Consider the following 23,681-nt stretch of genomic DNA (forward strand, 5'->3'; position numbering starts at 1 on the left):
GGCTGCCCCATCCCTGGAAGTGTTGAAGGCCAGGTTGGATGGGGCTTTGAGCAGCCTGGTCTAGTGAAAGGTGTCCCTGCCCATGGCAGAGGGTTGGAACTGGGTGATCTTTAAGGTCCTTTCCATTTCATTATGTTACAGAATTAAAACCTTATTTCGAATGAAACTGGTATGTTGTGATTGACGTTATTTTGTGACAAATTCATGGCTAGGCTTCATGAACGAAGATTTGGGAAGGGCTCTACCCACGTTTCTTGCAAGCGCGTTGGTGGCTAAAAAGGCCAATACAAGATAGACACGTCTGGTTGCAAAAGACACAGCAGAAAGACTCCTTAGATGGTATATTCTGCAAGGCTCGATTCTTTCTGCGTTGTCTTTTCTCCTCAAGAGTGATCCTGCGTGCTTTCTCAAAAGCATCAGCAGCGTTATAAATGGTCTGTCTCCAGGCCTCCCGATTAGAGGCCAGAGTAGACCAGTTATGGTGGTCAATATGCCCGAGGCTGAGTTGTTGCTTCAGGGAGTCCTTGTATCTTTTCTTCGGAGCTCCTCTCTTGCGACAGCCAGTGGCAAGTTCACCATAGAGCAGGATCTTAGGGAGGCGGTGGTTGGTCCTTCATCCTGGAGACGTGCCCTGCCCATCGCAGTTGCGTTCTCAGTAGCATGGCCTCAATACTTGTGATTGCTGCCTGTTCAAGAACAGATGTATTGGTCACGTAGTCTGACCAGTAGATGTTTAGGATTGTGCGGAGGCAGCGTTGATGGAAGCGTTCTAGGAGACGCAGGTGGTGGCGGTAGATGACCCATGATTCGGAACCATATAAGAGAGTTGACAGCACTATGGCTCTGTAAACACTGATCTTGGTACTTTTCTTCAAGTGTTTATTACGCCAGACTCTTTTATGAAGTTTTCCAAAAGCACTATATGCCTTTGCGAACCTATTGTCTATCTCCCCGTCGATCTTACCATCTGAGGAGATGAGGCTGCCTAAGTAATTAAACTGTTGGGCTGATTTGAGTTCTGACTGGCCGATGGTGATGTGGGGATGATGGAGGACTTCCTGAGGTGCAGGTTGATGGAGAACTTCTGTCTTCTTTAAGCTGACTTCCAGCCCAAAGAGCTCAGCAGCATCTGCAAAGCAGGATGTTAAACACTGCAGAGCTGCTTCTGTGTGGGCAACAAGGGCGGCGTCATCAGCGTAAAGCAGCTCCCGGACAAGATGGTTCAGGGTCTTAGTGACAAATTAAACGTGTGCTATTGCTTCACTAGAGAGTCACTTGAAAAAAACTAAGAAAAAGAACCCTCGGGCTATAAAAAGTGCAGACCAGTTGCGACTCAGCGCATGCGCGGTGGCTCTGCCCCGTGTCCGCTCTGACTACATTCCCCAGCGTGCCCCGCGGCGTCCCCGCGCATGCTCCCGGCGCCGCGGACAGACCCGCGGTGATCCCGGTCCGTGGACATGGAGGAGGGCGCTGGGAGCGGGGTCTCGGGGCCGTCTAACGCAGATGGAGCGGGAGCGGGAACAGGAACAGGAGCAGGAGCAGGCCCGGCCCCGGCCGATGAGGACCGGGACATGGAGGGGGCCCCCAGCTGCTCGGGGTCGCGCTCCGTCCCCTTCGAGTTCCAGCGGAGCCGCTCGGAGTCCACCGGCGATGAGGACGACGACGACGACGAAGACGACGACGAGGAGGAAGAGGAGCTGGAGGGAGACGCCGGGGCTCGGTTCGGGACGGATGACGGGGAGCACGACTCGGGCGACGACCGGGAGGTAAAAGGGGCGGGAGGGTTCCCGGGGCTCTCCAGGCCCCGCTCCCGACGTGCCTCGCGTGTGGGAATGGGCTTTTTATTATTTTTTTAATTATCATTTTGTATTTATATATTTTATTTTAATATTTATTTTATTGTTACCCGAGTTCACTTTGTTCGTCTCATTCGAAAGAAGCCCTTACAAACTCGGCGTGGCTGAGAGGGTGGTGGGCGGTTGCACGTGGGCGAAATGAATGGTGGTGTTGAGGGAAAGAAAGCCCTTCAGTCTGGCCTTCAGACGAGAGCGAACGGGACGTAAGAACCTGATGTGTTGCCTTCTTCAGGCACATCTCAGATCGTTGCTATTGAAAAATTTGTTCTTTTTTTGAAATAGTGTTGTTCAGACAGAAAAGTTGTTGTGGAACTACTTGTGTGCTTTCCTGATAAGCACAGAATTCAGGGCAGTGAAGTTTCATTCTTTGCTTCAATATGCGTTTGTATAATCCCTAGCTGTGTGTAGAAACAAGAGATGGCTGTCTCTTGTGACATAAACTCGTTATATATCTTGATTGTGGGCCCCAAAACGCCTGACGAGCATTTTCAAATAATGATATTGTTTGCTACCCCTATCCACTTCAACCTTGCTGACTATTTGATATTTTTTTAAAAGAGTTTATGCAAAAGAACTTTTCTCAAAATGATTGTTTAAAGTTTGCTTTTTAGATATGATTCATGAAACAAGTTGGATTGCCATTCTCCGAAAGGTCAATTTAGAAGACTAGGTGAAAGTCTTTAGAAAAGATCTGTATATGAGGAATGATTGACCTCTTAGGAAAAGCCATTCCTCTAGCCTGTTGATCCCAGTTTTTTTCATGGTTTAAGGCTACGGTATTTTGGAAGTTGCAATCAGGAAATTTCATGGCTTAGCCTGTGTATTCAAACTCTTACAAACTGTCTTTTTTTGTAGCGTATGATAAACCTCGCAGAGTTGACCCCTTATATCCTGTGTTCCATCTGCAAAGGTTACTTTATTGATGCTACAACTATTACAGAATGTCTGCACACCTGTAAGTATCAGTGTTATCTGTTTAAGAGTTTAGTTGCAAATTCAAACAAAATCAGTGTTGAAATGTTCTGGGTTCCCAAAAATAATTGTTTGAAGTGAATGTGTTTTGTGTTTATTCTGTTCCATAAGGGACATATATTTGTGCACACTTAAAGCATCAGAAAATCATGAAATCACTCGATCACGAAGTCTGCTTTCCAAGTTAAGAGGAAAAACAATGTAAGAAAAGAAAAAGCCCAAATAAGACAAAAATAGAGCTGTTATGTACACTTTCTTAATTATTTTTTTTAAGTAGGCTCCAGGAATTTGAGTATATAACTGAGAAAAGAAAGTTAAGTGACTCTGCTTATAGTGGACTAAAGAGTTTCCTAAACTGTTGTTGATGTGTATTCACAAAGTTCCATAAGCACCTGTGTGGAAGTACCAGTTCAGATACAGAAATTGTGGTCTGCACCCATGGGAAAGTTTGTCTATAATCTCATGAATGGAAACAGATGGGTAATAAAAAAAATTATTTCGGTATGCTTGTCTTGGTCTTCTTCCCCTCAGTCCTAGTGCTAAAAGCTTTTCCCTTGCTAACAGAACTATTTTCTCTTAAAGCTAATAAAACCCTTTCTGTGAAGCTGATTTTCAGCTACACTCATGTTCCTACCTGAATCCGAGAATCCTCGCTTCCTAGACCTTTCAACCACTCACAATACGAAGAGGGAAAACTCTTTTTCTTTTTTTTTTCCCCCCTTTTTTGGGACACTGCTGACTAGTTTGTTATATAGCTGATAGTGTTCAGCACAGTTTGTAATTTAGGAAAAAGCACAACTGTTAGTAAGGATGACATAACGTTGCAAGTGCAACTGTGGTGGTCTCGTAGAATTTTCCTGGTAAATGTTGTGAAAAAGTTTGATGTGTTCAGGCTTGTAGGGCGCTGATTTGATAGTAGATTATTTATTCTAGATATTTTCACTTGTTAGCTTTCCTTCCAAGTTTTTTAAGTACATGTAAACAGAATGAAACTGGCAGTTATGATTTCTTACCTTGTTTCTACTGAAACTGTTTTAGAGTATTTTTCAGCAGGCAGTATTCTGTTGTCTTAGTTCTACTCATGTTCTAGATAACACAGTTGCAACATTGAACACCCACCTTTGCATCATTTGAATTAGGAGTGTTCAATGACTTACTTCATTTTACCTCTTGACAAATTTTATTTGGGAGGTCTGGGTGTAATTGTTCCTCTTGCCTGAACAGATGGCACTGTATAATGGACATGTGACTCCCACGGGGTTTCTTTTCTTTACAGTTTGTAAAAGCTGCATCGTGAGACACTTCTACTATAGCAACAGATGTCCAAAATGCAATATTGTTGTACATCAGACACAGCCCCTTTATAATATCAGGTAATAAATTTATGCCATTTTTTGTAGATTTGCTGCTTGCTTTTGAATGTTTTGGTTTGCAGACTAGTAGTGCTTTCCTATTCCAAATGAAGGAACAGCTGCAAGAAAGACATTGTGTTCTTTGATTATGTAAGTTTCATCTCAATAGTTAAGATAAAAACCCCTCAATATACCGTTTTATCTAGTTTGTATCCATTTCTAGGGTTCATTACCTTCTACCCTGGTTATTTTTATGTGTTTACTCAATGTTAGAGGTGATATGAGCTGCATCATATAAAGATGAAGCTTTGTTGGCATGGTGTACTTATTAATTGAAAATTGAGTTTTAACTTCTTGAGCTGTTCACGAAGGGTGGTGCTTTGAACTTTACATGACTTTTGTTGGAGCTCTGCTGTCAGGATGTGTATTATGAAAGATGTGGAGTTGCTGCTCTGTCGCTCTCCTCTACGTATGTCATGTTTCAACAGTGTATTTTGTATCTTTGTTACAATAAAATGAAACCCTTTCATGTTGCACCAAAGACTTTCTTTTCTTTTTCTATTTCATAGGCTGGACCGGCAACTGCAAGACATAGTCTACAAATTAGTTGTTAATCTTGAGGAAAGTAAGTCCCTTTCTTTATTACTATATAGAAATTGAAAAGAGTGAACAGGAAACAGAGTAATTAAAAGCCCCGTTTCTACTCTGGACTCTTTAAAATAGTTTTGTAATGTTTGGTTATAAATCTTAATGAATTAACTGTGATTACTGGTATGGTTCTGCCTGCTAAGTGCTATTAAGGGTAGCAGTGTGTACCCTATCTCATGAAACACAGGTGTCACTGTATTCAGGTAAACATCCAGGCAATATTTCATAGTCATGCCTCTTATTTTTGTAGAAGTATGTCATATTCTGTGTAACAAGTTCACTTGGCTTGGTTGAAATAAGTTGCTAAGACTGATTCTCTCAAATTCTTCTATTTTTTTCTTCTTTTTTTGCCATATTTATTTGTCTGATTTTAAATGTGTTCACTCTCTCATTTACTTTCAACTTTGGGAGCCAACAATCTAGTGGATATGTATGGACTATAAAAAGTATTAAAATAGTCATGGACGCAGAAGGGTACTGTTTTTGCAGCTATCTCAGTATGATTTATGGCCAATTTCTCTGATTTCTTCCCAGTTTTTACTAACAAAATCTTATTCTGAGTATCTTAAGTGTCTCAACCTCATATGGAATACTAGTGATGGTGAAGGTCTGTAGGAAATTCGAAAATTTTTGCTGTTCTGACCATTGGAATTTATATGGATATTTTCAGCATCTGGAATAACATTTCAATCTGTGTATTGTGGCTTTTCTTTATTTCAGGAGAGAAAAAACAAATGCATGACTTCTATAAAGAAAGAGGATTAGAAGTGCCCAAACCAGGTGAGCTGTAATCACTTCGGGGACACTGTTAGGGAAGTACTTACTATGTAGTTTATTCATAAGGCCTTAAAATATTAGCTCACAACTGAAGGAGATGTGTGTATTGGAAATTTGGAATTCTTGGTTATCTGACTACTATAACTTGTCACAGATCTCAGATTACAAAAATAGATGAAATTGGCAACACTTAAACCCAGATAATGGTTGGATTGTTTTAGCTATATATTTTGCCTACGACCAGGAAATGTATGTTATATTGTGCATTAATTTTATTTTCTGAATCTTAATAAATAATAGACATTACAAAGGAGTAAAAATAAGAACTTCAAAGTTTCCTCACAGATTAGGGATTATTCTGATTATTTTGTGTCTTACTATCAAACAAACAGCTCTTAGGAGAAGGACCTTGCTGAAAGTACTAAAATGCTGGTTCAAATACACAGCATACAATGCAGAAAGACCTGATTTAGTAATAAAAAATAGGATGAATTTTATAGGCTTCTTTTCCTGATGAGTTCTTTTGTTTTGCATATTAGCATCTTATGCTGTTTTCATTTTGAATTGTCTTTGCATTTTGGCTTTTTGAATATTTTAGCTGTCCCACAGCCAGTTCCAACGAGCAGAGGAAGACCTCGTAAGGTTCTAGGCTCGGTGTTCCGGATTCCACCGGAACTTGACATCTCCATACTTCTGGAGTTTATTGGGTGAGTTGTGGGCAAATGTAAGAGCAGCTGGCTGACATGAAGGTACTGCTTGTGTGTGTTGGACCATTAACTGGCCCTTGGTTTTCATTAAATGTGCATTTCTTCATCTCAAATAGCAGTGGGGAGTTGGTTTTAACTTACAGTGCAATAGTGACAGCCAATCATAGCTAGATAATGCAAATAAATGTGTCTTTCTATAAAAATAGCTTCCCAGAAAGTGTAGTTTTAAAACTTACATGTGTTTTGGTTTTGACAAGGTAGCGCAGTCTCAGTAAACTGAACAGTGGAATCCCTGTCTGTTCCAGTCCCCTCATCCCTGTAGGTGGCAGTACCGTTAATGCTGGCTGTGCTTGGATTGGCTTGTGGGAAGTGTAACTCTTTCCTCTACCCAGATTGTGCCTCCTTTTGGCCTGAATTTGTCTGAACAAAACATTGAGACCTCCAATACATAATCATAACAAACTATTACACAAATGACATAAAATTAAGCCCTCAGAAACTCAGAAGTTCTATTGGCAAAGCATATCTTGATTCAACCTCACTCTTTGTAGACATCTTTTTATATGTTATGTCCAGTTTCTCCACTGTGTGTCACTTTATTCAGAGTACAGAACAAATTTTCTTCATGGGTAAATTTTAGTAAGGTGGGTGGTGGCGTGTGGTTTTCTGTTTTGTTGGCTTTATTTTTGTGTTGCCCATCGTGTGTCTTCTTTATTTCTTTAAATGGATGAGGAGTGGGACTGCAGGAAGAAAAGGGAAGGTCTTAAAGCTGAACCTCTAGGGAACAAAAGAATATCCTTGTGTGTTAAAGTTTTGACACCAGGCTCTCAACTCCATTAGATAGGTTTACTGGCACAAATCAGTCATCTGGTAGCTCAAGCTGGTACCTCACTAGAGGGACCACAAGAAAGAAATCCCTGGGCAACTACACTCTTATGACCTAAACTCCCCATCCCTCACAGAAGTCCAGACCAATAGTGATTTTAGGGTCTGGGATCTTCTCATTCTTCTTTGGTTCACTGTTTCATTATCCAGTACTTGCTGTGTGATCACCTTCACGTCCTCTTTGGTTTGTTTTGGTCAGTTTTGTGGTCCATGTTGTAATATGGTTGTTACTGTTCATATACCACAATTTATGGGCTGTCCACTCCCACTGTTATTTTTTAAATAATATTTAAGGTGCTAGCTTTGTCTATTCTAACTCTTGTTAATGTTCAGGTTGTTAGCTGCAGGTTTTGCTGTAACCCATCTTTGACTTATGCAGCAGAGCCACATAGTTCAAGTAGAGTTCAACTTGCGGCCTAACAAACAATCCTTGCTACTAATGTCAAGCAAGCTCTCAGCTGCTTTCAAATAATATAAAATTTTTGACACTGTGAATCCACATACCTGACTTAATTTCAGTTCATTTTCTCATGCCTGCCTTGCAGCTGAATGCTCACAAGCACAGCTGACAGCAGTGGGAGTCATTACTAAAACTGTAGTATCGAGTGTTCTGCAGGCAAAACCAATCTTGGTTCATCTTGATTATGAGAGATTAATAAAGCATTTTGGATAAAGCAAACTTGTAATAGCCAGAAGAAATTGTTACTTTGAAATTCTGACGGTCTCTATTGTGTCTTTAGAGTATATAATCTAGTCACCTGTGGCTGTGGAACTGTATCAAATAAAATGACAGCTGTGGTGAAAAAGCTTTTCTATGTTTCTTAGCTCATGATAGCTTTACCTAGCTCTGATATCTGGTACATATTTAGAGGTGGAGGTGCTCAATTACAGTAACTTGAAGTGCTGTGCTAATGTGTGGTCTGCACATTTGTTTGTTATACCAAATAGTCGGTTGATTTACAGTGATGTTTGATTTTTGCCTTCTCCAGTGCAATGAAATACTTAATTTTTTCCTCTCTCATGTGTACTTGCTAATGCAATGCAAGAATAATGAAATGTCATGGATTGGGTTTAATTAAGGGACAAATTTATATGTTGCACTAAAAGAAGAAGGTGTGGAGTATCAGTGGTAGGTCACAGGCTTAGGATGTGCAAATCAGTGAACCTTGGTGGAAGCCAGCTGGGAATTGGGTCATTTGCCACCTTTGTGTGTATTTCATATTCCAGAGAAACACAAGCTGCTTTTCTGAGTTCCGAGATAGCATTAATATTGTCATATAAATAGTTTGGAAGGCCAGCAACTGGCTCAGGGAGCCCCTTAGGTGTTTGTGTGTGTTCTGTGAGTAACTTCTTAGGTACTGTCTGCTGAAGTTCCAAATATCAAGGACCTTGAAGTATGGATATTTAAGCAGCATTAATATTGCAACCAACTCCTATGAAAATTAATGTTGTGTTTAAAAATGGCTGTGGGCTGTGTTGATTTTTACTCCCATTTCATGTAGACAAACCTTAAAGTCATAAATAGCTGAATTCACAAGAAAAAATTGAGCAGAAAAATAAGGGATAGGAGAAAAAGATATGTAAATTTAGTCTAATATTATTTCATGTATTAGAGCCTGAACTGGGAATATAAGCTTGATATGCAAGACTCATAAATCAATAAGTCACTGTTATGAAGAGCTTGAGGATATTATTAACTGTTAACTTTAGCGATATTGACTGTGTTTACTCTACTCTTGTTTTTTTTTCCAGAGCTAACGAAGGCACAGGGAATTTTAAGGTACAGATGTGATTTGAATTTTTCTTTTATTTCAGAAATAACTATACCCTGAATGTATTTAATTTAGTTTGGTTTTCTTACACTGAATGCAGCCTGAACTTTCATCAGCATAGTAATAACCAATATTGGATTGCAGCGTGTACTTTCAAACCTATTGTAATATACTATCATGCCTATCCAGCATTTTTTTCTTCTTTTTACCCTTACATTTCACAGTATTTTTTTCATGTTCTTGCCCTTATATCACCTCCTACCCTTTCTCACATTTGCCCTCCTTTCTGCTTTGTTGTTTGTCCTGTTTGTTTTGGGCTACACAAAACAGGGCAATTGTGATGCCCCACCCTTAAGGGAAGTTCCCTTACGAGAACTAGATGTAGAACTTAAAATATATATATAAGGGATATAATATATATATATAAGGAGTTATACTTAATATGTAAGGGGTTTCAACTGTCCTTTTTGTAAGTGGGGATGGGGGAGTAGAGAACAGGTTACCGGGTCCATGGCCATAAACTGATTTATACATGCAGCAAGCCTAAATTCAGCATCATCAAGCTTGCAGCAGCAGGGTCCCCAGATCAGGTCTAACTGTAATTTCTAGCTCTTGCACATGAATAAATCAAACTATTGTTCCCAAAGCACAGTTATCATGGATACTTATTTAAATGCATGATTGAATTCAAGGGTAGTCCATGACCCTCAGCCCGTTCTTTTATTTTGAAAGAATACGATGAACTTGGGTAGTAAATCACGTCTGTTCAGAAGTCAACATAAAAATCCAATCAATTGACACAAAAAGTAATCCATTTATCACACTGAATGCAGTCATCTGCTCTGCCTTTGTGCCTTTTCGTGTAGTCGTCCATATCACCAGTCAGCTGTTTAAAATTTAATCCATAGAATGGAAGCCCATTAAAATTTTTGAGTCTGGTATAATGAATGTCTTCTTGTTGCAGTCCTGTCTGTGAAAGTATTTAGAAAAAAGCAAAAAGATTTCAGACTAGTCTTGCCCTTGTTTTCTGCATAGTAGTATATTTTAATTGATTCTGGAATTTCATGGGCTATTAAGAATGAGCCATATTGCTTCTAGAATGCTGAAGGACTTAAACTCCTTGCATCATAAAATGATGGGGCTTAAGTATCTGAATTGTGTTTAGTATACAAGCCTGATTTGGAGAAAATATGGAAACATTAGGAAATTTTCTTGTGCTTCAGATGAGTAAATCCTTGTAGTGGGAGAAGTTCTTAAAATAAGATGGGACTGAAGTCAGTCGCTGGTTATTTTGTAAATGTTTTAAACAGAAGGAAGTTTGAACACAGAGTCTTAATACATATTTATTTCTTTCCCTATGAGGTAATCTGCAAGTAGATCAGAGAAGGGTCCAAAAATTTAAGCTGTCTCCCTTTGTTATTGGACGGTCACTTGGGTTTGGTGTTTACAAGGGATGAGGGCTGAAAATCTTTACTTATTCTTTGCAGCCTTTGGAAAAGAAGTTTGTGCGTGTTTCTGGGGAGGCAACAATTGGACATGTGGAGAAATTCCTCAGAAGAAAAATGGATCTGGACCCTGCTTGTCAGGTATGCACTTGCAGTGGCACTTACAAGTTCCCTGTGATCAGCGTAATGCCTCTGCTTTGGGCAGACATTTCCATTGTTCTTTAGATTCTAGAAGTAATGTTAGATTTTTTTAATGCAGTGAGAATTAAAAAACTAATTGTTTGAAATGTTGTGATCTGCAAGGAACAACTCTCCTAGCTCATTTGCATCCTCTTTAAATTTTCATAATATTTTATTAATTGGATAGAGTTTTTAAAGTGCCATTTAAGATTTCAGCTGATGAAATTCAAAACTAAGAGATACTGCTGTTTCTAAGGTAAAACTGGACAGGAAAGTGTGGGAATGTGGGAGTATATGAAGGCAGGAGCTGAATAACAATAAAATTTAACTGAATGCAAACAAGGGCTAAGAAAGAATGATGGATGTGTTGAAATGAAAGGTGCGAATGCAAATGTAGACACTTCCCTCCAAATAAGAATTCAAAGGAGCAAAAGAATTTAGCTTTATATTTCTCAACCATTTTGAGAGGAACTGCATGTCAAAACCAGTTTTTCAATTCTTCAGTGTATTTCAGCAACCATTCTGTTGAGAAAATGTGGGAGTTTTGTAAGGTGTAAATAATTCTTAAAGCTGTCAGTTATTGGAAAATCAAGCTGATAATGCTGTGAATAGACAAATGGTGGAATTTAAATGCTGGGTTTGGAGTTAAGGCTGTTTTCATACAGTAGTAAGTGCCTGAGACAATACAGCATGGCTGTGTGCCTCAGTAATGAGTGTTTATTCATGCTGCTTACCTTTTAAGTGGTGACAAAGCAGATCAGATATAAATTATTCATCATGCTGAGGAAGTAATGTATTTTCATTTGCTGGTTTTCTCTCAGTGGGAGTTTCTAGCTTTCAGGTGGTGGTGACTTGATATTCTAAACAAATAAAAGTATCCTCAAAATGAGACTAGAGAAGCTTTTTGCATTAACTGAGTTGTGGTTTATTTGAGGGGAATGAATTGTTTCGTTTGGATTTTCTTAAGTAGAACACCAGAGTCTCAGTTTTCAGGAATACTGAGCAGTTGTCATGGGAATTGCAGGTATTCATTTTTCAAAATTAAGCTGGGCCCATGTGTAGTGGTCTTTCAGATTTTGCAATCTTGAGATCATCTAACAGAGCTAACTTGAGCGTTTTTTCCCCCATTAGTTACTTTTTACTTGGACTTTGCCAGATAGATATGATCCCCTATTAGTGGGCAAATGTTTTACTCATTCCATGTTAGAGCTGATTCAATGACCAAGGGATAGATGTGTTACCCATTCTCCTGAACTGCTGACTGTGCTTGGACCTCTTCGGCTTAATTTGTTCGTGTGCAATGTTAGCCAATACTTGCCTTTCTTCATTGACCTGCACCAGATTGAGGTTAATGAAATTGTACAATAAGCCAACTGACTCATGTGTGACAGTAGTCTAAAAAGCAATTTTGAAGCCACTGCCTTTGTTCTTTTTTTTCCTAGTCCAAGGCTTCAAATTATTTTCAAATTTCTGTATTTGAGTTTGCAAATGGAGTATGGTTCAAATTTCCTAGTTTCTCTGAAGGTTAAGGCTTCATTTTTATCTACTTCTTGAGCTGGTAGACTGTAATTTATTCTTTCTGATGCTTTGTTTTGATCTCTCTGCTTTGGGCAATGATTAATTTTCTGTATACATTTATGTATACTTCTAATTACAAGGTCTTTCTTGAATATACTTGCTGGAATTTATTAGGAGAGGGTGAAAATCATTTTTGAGAAAATGGAATCACTGTTAATAGCTGAGTAGGTAGCATTTCGTGTGAGCTAAATACAGGCTATGGTGTTTGGAATCCATTAGATTCTTGTCTTCAGCATCTGATGCAGAAGTTTTCTTTACAGTGTGATTTCCTTTGAGGTCATCCTGCAGCAGCAGTATCCCTTCTTGGTATTCATTCTTGTAAGCATGAGAGAGTTTGCTGAAAGCCTTGTGGCTTGGCTGGTCCAAATACATTAGCATAGTTTGTGGAATAGAAGTGTTCCATTACCAGATGTGCATTCCTGAAAGTGTGTGTGTGAACTGCAACCTAGGGGAAGATTGGAAGAAAGGAAGTCTGTGCTCATACAATGTAGCTGTTGATGCAGTTTCTTTATGCCAGTCTTAAACCCTGGAATAGAAGTATCCGGTACCTTTTGAAAAGTAAATAGCAGCTAGAGGAAATGGGAAGCTTTGACAGCTTTTTGAATAACTAGCCCAAATATTCATGTCAATCTGTAAAACTGTGTTTTCCTTGCCCTTCCCTGGATAGTATGGGTTGGCATAGAAACTATTGATTGAGGTCTACCCTTTTCTGGGCCAAATTCTCCCTTGGGATGAAGCTTATATGGGGTGTCCCTTACATGAACTTTTTCTATTTTTATTTGTCTTACTTAGTGATTATGAATTTATAAATGTCTGTTATCGTGGCTTTTAGAGAAATAGCTCTTATAGCAGACAAGCCACCTAAAGAAAAGAAATGGCATAATAGAAAACCTACTTTATTTTAATAAGAATTGTATCAAGTGACTGAGTATTCAGCAGCTACACCTTCATGCTTCTGTTCAGCAAAAGGTCAAGCTACCATTTATTACTCACAAGCAATCAGTACCAGCTGATTTCAATTTTACCAATCAGTTGAAATTTTAGTAAATCTGTAGTACTCATTGCCTCTTTTGCAATGCAATGTATTAATTCCTAAACAAGGATTCCTCTGAAACACATTTCACAACTCATTTTCACACTGAATTGGGATTTTTTTTAGTATATATTTCGTTCTTTTGTCCTTATAGAATGAAATCTAGCATAACAATTAGCAGGCAGAATTTCAGGCTTTTGTGCTGGAATTGGACAGTTAGGCATTTGGTATTCAGAGCATTCTAGTACAATAAATCTGAAAAACTCTTCTCAATTTATTATTAGACACTAGCTCTTTAATGACTGTCATTTGAAACTGGAGCAGCAGGTACAACAATGGGATACTTTCAAACAAGCATTCTAATTCTGTTTTGAGAGATTGTCAGCAGCTGGGACTGTGTCTGTTTGCATGTTATATTGGTTAGATTTTCTGTTTCTTTAGAATATATAAAATATGTGTGTATATATGTTTCAGTGGCCTCAGGATTGAGTTTTCAGTGCCTTATAGTATAAAAATAAGCTTATAAAACAAAAGTAATTAAACTCATGTATCACTGGAAAGCAAAGCAGACATGTCTGTCTTCCTGCAGTAATAACTGTAGAGGCTAAAATGCATGGAAGGCAGGAGAAATAACTAGCCAGTTTTCAAAAAGAAAAAAAATATATTTATTTCAGGTGCCGTGTTAAATACATCAAATGTTGATGTTAAATATATGCATTTGTGCGTATATGGATCAGTATTAAATCTTACATCCCGATTAGTTTTTACTTGCTGGTTTACTTCTAGAAGCTAAAAGCAGAAATAATGCTAAGCAGTTTACATCTTCTGCACATAAACAATCAACCTAACTTGAAGAGAGTGTTCGACATCGTCCTCATACGATACAGATGGTGAAGTAAATTAGCCCCTTTTGAGCCTCTGAGGAGTAAAATTCCTGTGTTCCCGAGTCTCAGAACAATGTGGTCTGCCAGCATGAGGCATAAATCTTGCCAAATCTCTTCATGAAGAACAAGAGAGATATAGTGGGTCAGCACACAGAAGAATATAAATCCAGGGGAATTGAATAGCTGCAGCACAGAGTGCATCCTGTCCTGGAAAGTGGCCATATAAGAGAATACGTCATGATATTGCAGTGTGCTCCCCAGCTGCTGCAGGGGCAGAGCTTAGACAATTTCCTTGCAGAAAGCTGTGGGACAGCTCAGTGTCAATGCTCTTAACTTCAGTTTTAAGGTTTTTTCAATTCACAAACGAGAGCACTCTCACTTCCATATCTAGAAATTGCTCATAAGGAAAATTTAAGCATGCTGCAGTTGAGAGAGAAACAGTGCTGTGTTAGCTGCTCTAATTTGGAATGTTAAAGTCTGGATTTGCCTTGCACAGTAAATTCATATAACTTTATAAAGAAGCCTATTTTTTATAATAGTTAAGACAAGGAATTCAGAATACTTCGTTATGGGGGGTTTTTCCACAAAATTACTGGTTTTGTGGGCAGTTACTTAAAAAAAGTACCTCGTCTGAAATTTCATACAGCATTGACACAGTTTAGCTGCAGAAGAGGACAATACATAGAAGTGCTGAGTATGTCCTACAGTTCTATCCCAGAAATACTGACTGGGTGCATGTTAAAGGACTGTGTGACGTACCAGCTGACAGGAGCATGCAATGGATTAAAACACTTCTTCCAAACACTTCTTAAGTGAACTTAGTCACATGTTTTCTCACTCAAGGTAGGAATGAGGCTCACTTTCAGCAGCACAAACAACTGTCTTTTGCCACTGATGTGACGAATGATTCCGGATGGTTTTGGGATCATTGTAATACACGATCTAAGTTCCCACTAAATTCATCACAGCTATTACTAAACAGCTTCTTTCAGTGGGTGCACCAAATTGTGAATGAAACAATAAACTGTCTGTTCTGTTCCAGCAGTGAGCCCCAAGTCAGGACCATGGGGTGAGAGGCATTAGGGCAGTGCAGTTGTGCTGTGCATGCTAAATACGTTTGGACAATAAAGGTAAAGATGACTTGAGTGTCTAACGTGCTAGAATTGAACTCTGCTAATCAAATTAAAAGGCCTTAGGTATGGTTTTGCTACTACAAAGGTAGTTGAACTTGACCATGTTTGTGTTCTTTCACAGGTGGACATAATATGTGGTGATCACCTGCTGGAGCACTACCAGACACTGAGGGAAATTCGTCAAGTCATAGGAGAGAGCGCAGTGCAGGTACATGTGGCAGCTGGGGCTTTGTTCCAGGTTTTCCCTTTTAAAATAGAAGACTTCTTTCTTAAGCTATCAGGAAGCACCAGCTTGTCTGAAGAAGTTGCTCAGAAGATCTCTCCAGCTTATGCAAAATGTTGTTTATCTTTTAAGTAGAGTTGAGAAGAGTACCATGTGCAGAGAGTGTTCTTGACCATTTTCATGATTTTCTGGATATGAGGTTTTTGTGTTGGGTTTTGTTTGGGGTTTGGTTCCACCCCCCCCCCAACAAAAAAAGGATATATTATATCAGCCATTCTTTCAATTACCATGGCTTGTTTTTCCTCCCTGGTAATTGCATCTCTGCAAGAAATTGGAGGACAAATCCTAAATAAGGCTATCCTTGTGACTGAGTAAGGAGGATAAACTTGCTCATAAAAACACAAACCAAAGATGGGGGGTAGTGAATGCAGTTAATAGGCTTGATGCATATTGTACTGATTCTGCTCACAGCATGGCCAACTATTCCTTGTCGATAATGTACTGTCCTTAATGCTGCTGGCTTTACAAATAAGAAAGTGTTTGGTTTTAATTCTTTGTGAACCTTTTCAAGCATCTTTATAATGGGAAGGATCACACCAGTTTACAAGTGCTGCAAAAACAATGAAGTAGTCTGCATAGTGCATAGTAGAATAGAGATGTAAAATCATGATATAGTAAACTGTATATTAATATAAACTTGGAAGTTTGAGAAGGTAATGTTTAATCTAATACAGTAGGGAAAACAGGATTTAGATTGGTGTTTTATTTGGAAAGCAATCTAAGCAGATAGTAGAAGGGCTGAAATAGTTGCAGAATCGTTTCTCTTCACTTCTTTGTGCACACACATGCACAAACTTTTACATTTAAATTTCCTGCTGAGCCCTCTCATGTTACAGGGAGGCTTCTGTGTCAGGGCCAAGAAGTGGAAAGCTCATTTTGAGGTATCTTGGGCTTTGCATCACCTGTACCTGATTTGAGTCACTAGGAGGAATCCCACAGTCAGGGCAGAGGTATTTGGCTTGTAGTTTTGGCAGACATTAAGTCTATGAAGCTTGTGCTGTTTCTGCAGTTAAAGTGAATATATGCCATACTTGATGTTTTAGCTGTTTATATATGAAGAAAAATGGAAATGTAACCTAACCCACTTTGAGGAGCAGGGGGTAGAAACTGGGAGGAAGCAGGTACTGGTAACAAGCTTGTTTCTAACATAATGTGTTCATTTTAAGCAAATTCAGCAATCAGCATATAGTGCTGGAAGTACCATCTACTAAAAGCTTCAGTAAATGGCAGAGGGATTATATGTTTCTCAGTCCAGGGGTATAGTCACATATATGCTTTTTAAGCTTGATCTTAGCATGAAAGCCTTTAATGTATGGAAAATGCTCTTGGGGAAGCACTTTAAGGAATACTACCTGAGTTTCATTTCTTGTCAGAAATGGATCTGCCTAGTTGAAGTTTAGTGTCTTTCATTTGTTGTCAGAAGTGGGTCTGCCTGATTGATGTTTAGTGATGAGGTACCAGTCAGCAGCTCCACAAAGAGAACAGTTGTCTTGGGATACATTCTGCAGTGAGGTTTCAGATCTCATTTATTACAAAATCAGTATGCTAGCAGTTAATTCCCTCAAGACTGCTCTATTGGACAAATAAACAGAAAAAATATCTTTGCTTTTTTTGAAGTCCTGTGGTTTCATAGTCACTCGTGACAGGAAACTTGAAAGATCAGGTTCATCCTTAATTTTTCTTAATTTTGTTAGAAAACATCTTAGGATATCAAATAGTTACAGTAGGAACGTTGCAAATAAACCACAGTTGCTTCTTTTTTGATATTGAAATAATTTCCATGTTCTTTAGTCTAACATTATATTATCCTTTAGAAATCATGAGGATGCATTTCTAGGATTAAAGGATGCATTTCTAGGATTAAAAATACCTTGGAAAATATTTTTAGATAATTATCCAGGAAGAAAAATAAACTGATAGGTCAAGTCTAAAAATAATGAGTGTTTATTTTTCACCAGGACCTGAAATTCAATAAGAGGCACAGTTGTCCTGGCCAGTGAGACAACTACAGAGGAATATTTGATGAATTTTACATTAAGCTCCAAGGGCATCCTGTGCCTTTGTAACTTTCCAGCCTTTCCAAATTAGTGTTGGAGCTTGGAACGTCCCTAACAGCTCTCACCAGGATGCTGAGACACTCTTCAAAACTGCTCTTGTCATTTACCAGTTTCTGATGTTCATTTTAGATGCTTCATGCTAAGAAAATAGCTTCAATAGCTGCTTCTGCAACACAAAGTCATTTAAAGGAATAAACACTGGGCTTTTGTTTGGATGACTACAGCCACTGTTAGAGGGAAAAAAAAACCTGCTGTTTTTCACTTGCTAGTTCATTCGTGTCAGCAGTTATTCTTTTTGCTGGGGAAAGTGATTTAAAAAATGCAGATAAATTTCTCTTTCCCAAAGAAATTAATTTTAATGTGCACTCTTTGGTAGCGTTTGCAATGCAGCATAACATATGTTTGTGTGATTTATTCTTGTGGACCATAATCACTGTGACTTTTTATTTTTAGTGTGTTTTACTCCTCCTGAATTGTTCTTAAATGCTCCAGATTGTGAGCACAGTCTTGTGAAGATTTTGGGTGCTGTATTTGGGTTTTTTCCTACTGACTGGCACTGTGTAGTGGTGCCTTAGAGCCTCAGTAAATTAAAGTCTCCTCTAGGTGCAACTAGCAGGATTTTAGCTGTTCTGAATATGCGTGTGCCTGTCCAGCAAGTGTGGGAAGATCAAGTGTGATCTGATGATAAAATAAGTATTCCTGACTCTGGCCCCATAGTAACCTACTCAGGTTGTTTTAATTGGAGTAAATAAGCAGCTAATTTTAGTGGTTGAATGTAAGCATGTTAGTTTCTGAGTAGTTGATAGAAGGCTAAAAAAGAATCATCAATAAATCTTGTTTAATTTTGTAGATCTCAAGATGTTTTGACATTTCAGAAATTGTGTGGTTGGTTGAATCTTCCTAATTAGCTGGAAGTAGGCTTTCTAGCTCTGTTTAGGGCAAAAACATAAAAAAAATTGCTGCACAGAATTTATATAAAAAGAAGCAACTTTGTTTTATTTTTAAAACAGTGTAGAACTTGTGGAATTTACTGCAAGGAGCGATCAAAGACACAGAATATTTTAAAGGCTGAATTTTTTTACCAGGCATTTAGATTCGTAATAAGAGTTTGATCAAGTAGCTGAGGAAGGAAGCTTATTATTAACTATATCAGAATATAATTTCTTCTCTGTATTACCTTCCTCCCCTCTGTTGCACAAATGCAACATGATCCAAGCTGCTGGTTATTTTCATTTGTCTGAAACTGGGCCTTCTCAGAGTTCTGCATCACTGATGGATATAATGAGCTCACACATGGGAAAAGCTAAAAGGAGTGCCTTCCGTGATGTCCTTGGCCCTTGGCACAGAGGTTTGGCAGATTCTAATGGTTTCTTTGTAGCTCTCACCTTTTTGTAACCCAATGCTATTGCGCTATTTTTTTGGTCTCCTGAGCTAGGCAGCAAGAGCTGTGCTCTAATTTAATTACTGTGACCTTCTAGCACACATTTGCTACGGAAGTGTTTTACTCTTTGCTGTGGGATTATTGAACTCGGAAAGTGGGGCACTTTTTTTTGTTCCTGCTCTTATAACATCAGAGGGGGTATGTACTCTGATGTTTTAGTCTGTCAGTTCCACTCTATAGTTGGGTGTAACAGGCAGGATCCTTTTAAATTTTTTTAGGTCAGGGTCACAAATGTGTGGCAAAGAACACTGGAGAGCTTTGCATTTCTTTTGAGCCTGAGTTAAACTGGCTTGAGATTTGTAATGTGCAGTGAGATCACATTCTCTGTTTGGGCTTTCTTTTAAGAACAGTGTCTAGAGAAAGACATGTAGAAATGTGTAATACTTTAGAAATTAATTACAGAGTAAGAAGTGCCAGTACTGGGGTAACTCTCAGTTTTACTTTGTGCCAAAGGAATTGCAGTGGGTTTGGCCTTTGGTTTACCAGGGATATTTCCTGTGTAAATAGATAATTTCTTTAAATGTCCTACTGTTAAATGTACCATTTGAAAACCCATTCATCAAAGAATACATTGTAGCATTTTCTTTTTTTATAAATATTTCTTTAAGAAACTGCCATAGAGGAAGAACTGATTTTGACAACAGTTCTCCAAAAAAACAAAGCTCGAAAATCTTATTTTCTCTGTTGAAGTAGCTAATGGGCACAAGGAGTAAGTAGCTTTGTGAAGGTGTAACAACGTCCTGTGTGCCAAGAGATTCCTAAGTAACCTCATGTTCCGCATAACAAGAAGTGAGAACAATCAAGATTCTTTCTTCATTTTGCAACGTAGCCATCCCACTTTATACTAGACGCTGAAGAAGTGAGTTAAAGCTCCTGTATCCTTGTGTATTATTTTAGGAGTTAGCAATGGATTCCTGGTTAATAACAGGATGAGAAGATGAAGGAAAGTTAGTCAGTTGGCACTAATAACACAGGAATGCATTTGGGGAGTTTAATTCCTGACCATTGAAGTTGAGGTTCATTGACATCTACACTACACTCGGCCTCATTTGTCATCATAAGCATCCATGAAACAAAATGAAGTGCATGACACTCGTGGAGGAACATGCTCTGGAGTTGTTGGTGATCAATTGCTTAATCTTAAATTTAATCCAATACAAAATGGCTCAAAGATTATTTTTTATGAATAGTCGAGGCTGCACAAACTAGTCAAAACCATTTTTACACAGATAACAAATTATGGTTTAAAAATATATATATATTCTTCCAAAACACTGTGTTCAGACTGAAACAGCACTTTCTCCTGTTACTGTATGATGATACAGGACCTGTGAAGTGATAGCAATCTTGTTACTTTTTTTTGGGTAATTAACTTTTTAATTAAAGATTATTTTTAATATGCTGATATACCCTCTCACGTAGAACTGTGTAACTTCTCTGGAACATGTTATCTTACATCCTGTATGTTAGTAGATAAAAACATCTGAAGCAAAATATAGTAGAAGTTCTAACATGTCAGTTATGATTGATGTAGTTCTCTCTTCAAAAGAAAACTTTTTTTAAAGTCTGTCCATATAAAGAGGTTTAATGCAATAAGTCAGATTCCCATTGAAGGCAGACTAAGTGCTAGGCCTTTCACCAGCTGAGTGTGAATTAAGTGGCATTAGTAAAGCTAATGGGTCAGAAGTGTCCTGTTTCCCAGGTGAAAGTTTTTTTTTATTATGTGGAGCAGTCTCTGAAGAGGAGAAACATAACTTAATAAACTAATGGTTTGTCATTTGGAGTTTTTTTAATCCAATGTGTTTATTACTTAAATGTATATAGTAGTAGTCTAGACTCTTCTACTGCAACTTCTGGCAGCACCTTCTAGAACTACTTAATGGATTACTTTTTCTGCCCCACAATATCATGTGGAAAGCAAGAGCCTATTGCATGGAGATATTTCAATTATAACTTTAAAATAAAATCAAAGTACCAGATTCTACTTTCTTTTAACACTCTTCTCCATCTCAAAGAGGAATTATTTGCCTTCAAAACTTGCACTCTCCATATGGAAGGGACACTGTATAACATGGTGAGATTGTGCCTGGGGTCCTGCCGTGCAGTGACTGTCGTGCCAGGTGGTGGCGGAAATGCCTCACGGAAAAGGTGAAGTAGGATGATACAGTTTCTTTCTCTTCTCTGTAGGATGGTTTGCTTGTACTGCACTATGGCCTGGTGGTATCTCCGCTAACTTAAAGATTACTGGAATATTACAAGGCAAAAGAATCTGAAGAGTCGTGGCGCTTCTTCACTGCTGTTTCTCACCAAAGAAGCCATCGTATTTCCTGTGGCAGGAAGCAAGTTAAAGGAACTACCACTAGCTGCTGTGTGATCGTAGTGTAACATCTGACTTTACCACTGTAAAAAATTGCAGCTTCTGTAAGTACAGCTGTAGATGTTGGTATGCTTCATGTTACAAATTACTGTCTTCAAATTTCACTCAGCTCAGGGAATTTAAATGCTCAGAGTAGCTGCGTTTTTTTTACTTTTTAAAACCCACAAGATTTCACAGGGTTAACAGCCTTTTTTTCCTCTAAGCTCTGAGATATCTCTTGCTTTCTAAGTGTCTAGCTAGAACAGTGCTCTCAGGGATGATCTTCAGTGAGCAGTATAGTGTATTTTGGGGAGGAGACAGTGAGTTGCCTAAAAAAATGTGTACTGTGATCATCTGTCTTCAGATGTGATTTGGGGGTAGGAAGGAAACTAGAAATGCAGACCAAAATAGGTAGAAAACGATGCAGCATAAGCATTGGTTTTTTCGAGAAGTAGCATTACATTTAGTTGTTTTTCTTGAAGAAAAACAATTTTGTTTGCACTGGAAGTATATTTGCTGGTAGTTTGGCTTATACCAAATGGTAGATCATTCATCTCTAGTCTTAATAGAGATGGGCTGACTGTAAGCTGGTTAAACTATGCATGAAAAAAAAAGTAGCACCTCTTTCTACCTGCTTGCTGTATATAAAGTGATCACTGTCGGCCTGATTCTGCTATCATGAATCTGTCAACTGGCTTGACTGTCAGGAGCATAAATCCATTCACTTTAGCACATACCTCTCTAGCAGCTATGAAAATGGTTGCTTTTTCCACTCTTTTTAATGTGTTTTAGTGCATTGCTGTGGAGACCAGGGTTGAGTAATGTAATACCTGTCTGTTACTACCAGATTCGCAGAGGATTTTAGGTAACTTTAACATATTAAAATACTATGGTTTGTGACAACTCTAATACTTCAAATTTTCTTCTATTTAAGATTTCCATATTTTCTTGTGCAGCACTAAGGATCAGAGTGCTCTGTGTGTTATGGTCTTGCTGGTCATTGGTGTGGGGATCCATGAAAGCTACCAGGAGGCACCAGGTTTCCTCCCTTCCCTATAGTCAGTGTAGGGAAAAGGAGTCTCAAACCTCCACTGCAGTGGAGAAGCAGGTGGACTCAGAGCCCTGCAAGGCAGTTAGTCAAGGGTCTGTTGAAGATGAAGGCTGGAAGCAGGTCACTGCACCTATCGGGAGGAAGGTTGTTCCTCCTTCTGAAAACTTAACAAGTAGGACTGACACCTTCTACAACAGCTATGAGGCCCTGGAACTAGAAGACCAGACAGCTGATGCAGTGGGCAAAGGTCCTTCTGGGACTGAAGGGTCCCCTAAACCAACACCACCTGTACCCCGCATCACAACCACCTCTGTTAAGAGGAAAAGAAGGGTAGTTGGTGGTTGTAATGAGAGACTCCCTTCTAAGGGGAACAGAGGGCCTGATATACAGACGGGACCCAGCTCGCAGGGTAGTCTGCTGTCTCCTAGGGGCTCGGGAGACATCACTAGAAAACTCTCCAGTCTAGCAAGGCCCTCTGATTACTACCCACTACTGGTTGCTAAGCTAGCAGTGACAAAATAACAAAGAGAAGTCTGAGGGCAATCAAAAGAGACTTCAGGGCCTTGGGGCAACTGGTAGCAGGATCAGGAGCGCAGGTAGTAATTTCCTCAATCCTTCCAGTAACAAAGAATAATACTGAGAGGAATAAGCAAATCCATCAGGTCAACGCGTGGCTCAGAGTCTGGTATAAGCAGAAAAATTTGTGTTTTTTTGACCATGGGATAATCTATTCAAAACCTGGTCTACTGACACCTGATGGGATGCACCTTTCTCAGGGGGGGAAAAGAGTTCTAGCACAGGAGCTGGTGGGGCTTGTTGATAGCTTTAAGCTAGCTTGGAAGGGGGAAAGGGGCAAAACCAGGCTTACTAGTAATGAGCAAGGGATGGTGTGCAAAACTCGAGGAAAGGAACACTAATGGAATCCCTCAATCTGCCTCACGAGTTATTTGGTACAGTGTACCACACTTGAAATGTTTCTATACCAGTGCACACAGCACGAGGAACAAACAAGAGGAGCTCGAAGCTTTGGCCCAGTCCCAGAGATCTGATGTCAATGGCATAAGTGAAACCTGGTGGGATGAGTTCTGTGATTGGAGTGCCCTCTTGGATCGTTACAGGCTTTTTGGGGGGACAGGCAGAGCAGAGGAGGCAAGGGGTATCCCTGCATCCTTTCCATAGCTGTATGTGAAGGGTTAGAATGTATGGAGCTCACAGTTGGCAATGGCACAGTTGAGAGCCTCTGGGTAAGAATCAAGGGGCAAACAAATAAT

The 23,681-nt window shown here is 39.1% G+C and overlaps 1 protein-coding gene across 1 annotated transcript; it reads left to right on the top strand.

Annotated features, from left to right (window-relative positions):
* Positions 1-74: 74 nt before the first annotated feature.
* On the top strand, positions 75-22,268 carry PCGF6 (polycomb group ring finger 6). Its single transcript, XM_027672111.1, has 12 exons — positions 75-193; positions 1,235-1,766; positions 2,712-2,811; positions 4,105-4,201; positions 4,750-4,805; positions 5,549-5,608; positions 6,204-6,312; positions 8,950-8,977; positions 10,457-10,555; positions 15,344-15,430; positions 18,779-18,910; positions 21,191-22,268. The coding sequence occupies exons 2-11, from the start codon at positions 1,458-1,460 to the stop codon at positions 18,833-18,835; spliced, it is 1,002 nt and encodes a 333-aa protein (XP_027527912.1). The 5' UTR covers positions 75-193; positions 1,235-1,457; the 3' UTR covers positions 18,836-18,910; positions 21,191-22,268.
* The last annotated feature ends 1,413 nt before the right edge of the window (positions 22,269-23,681 follow it).

Source organism: Neopelma chrysocephalum, unplaced genomic scaffold (assembly GCF_003984885.1).
Source record: "Neopelma chrysocephalum unplaced genomic scaffold, ASM398488v2 Primary Assembly neopelma1_97390, whole genome shotgun sequence".
NCBI lineage: Eukaryota > Metazoa > Chordata > Aves > Passeriformes > Pipridae > Neopelma > Neopelma chrysocephalum.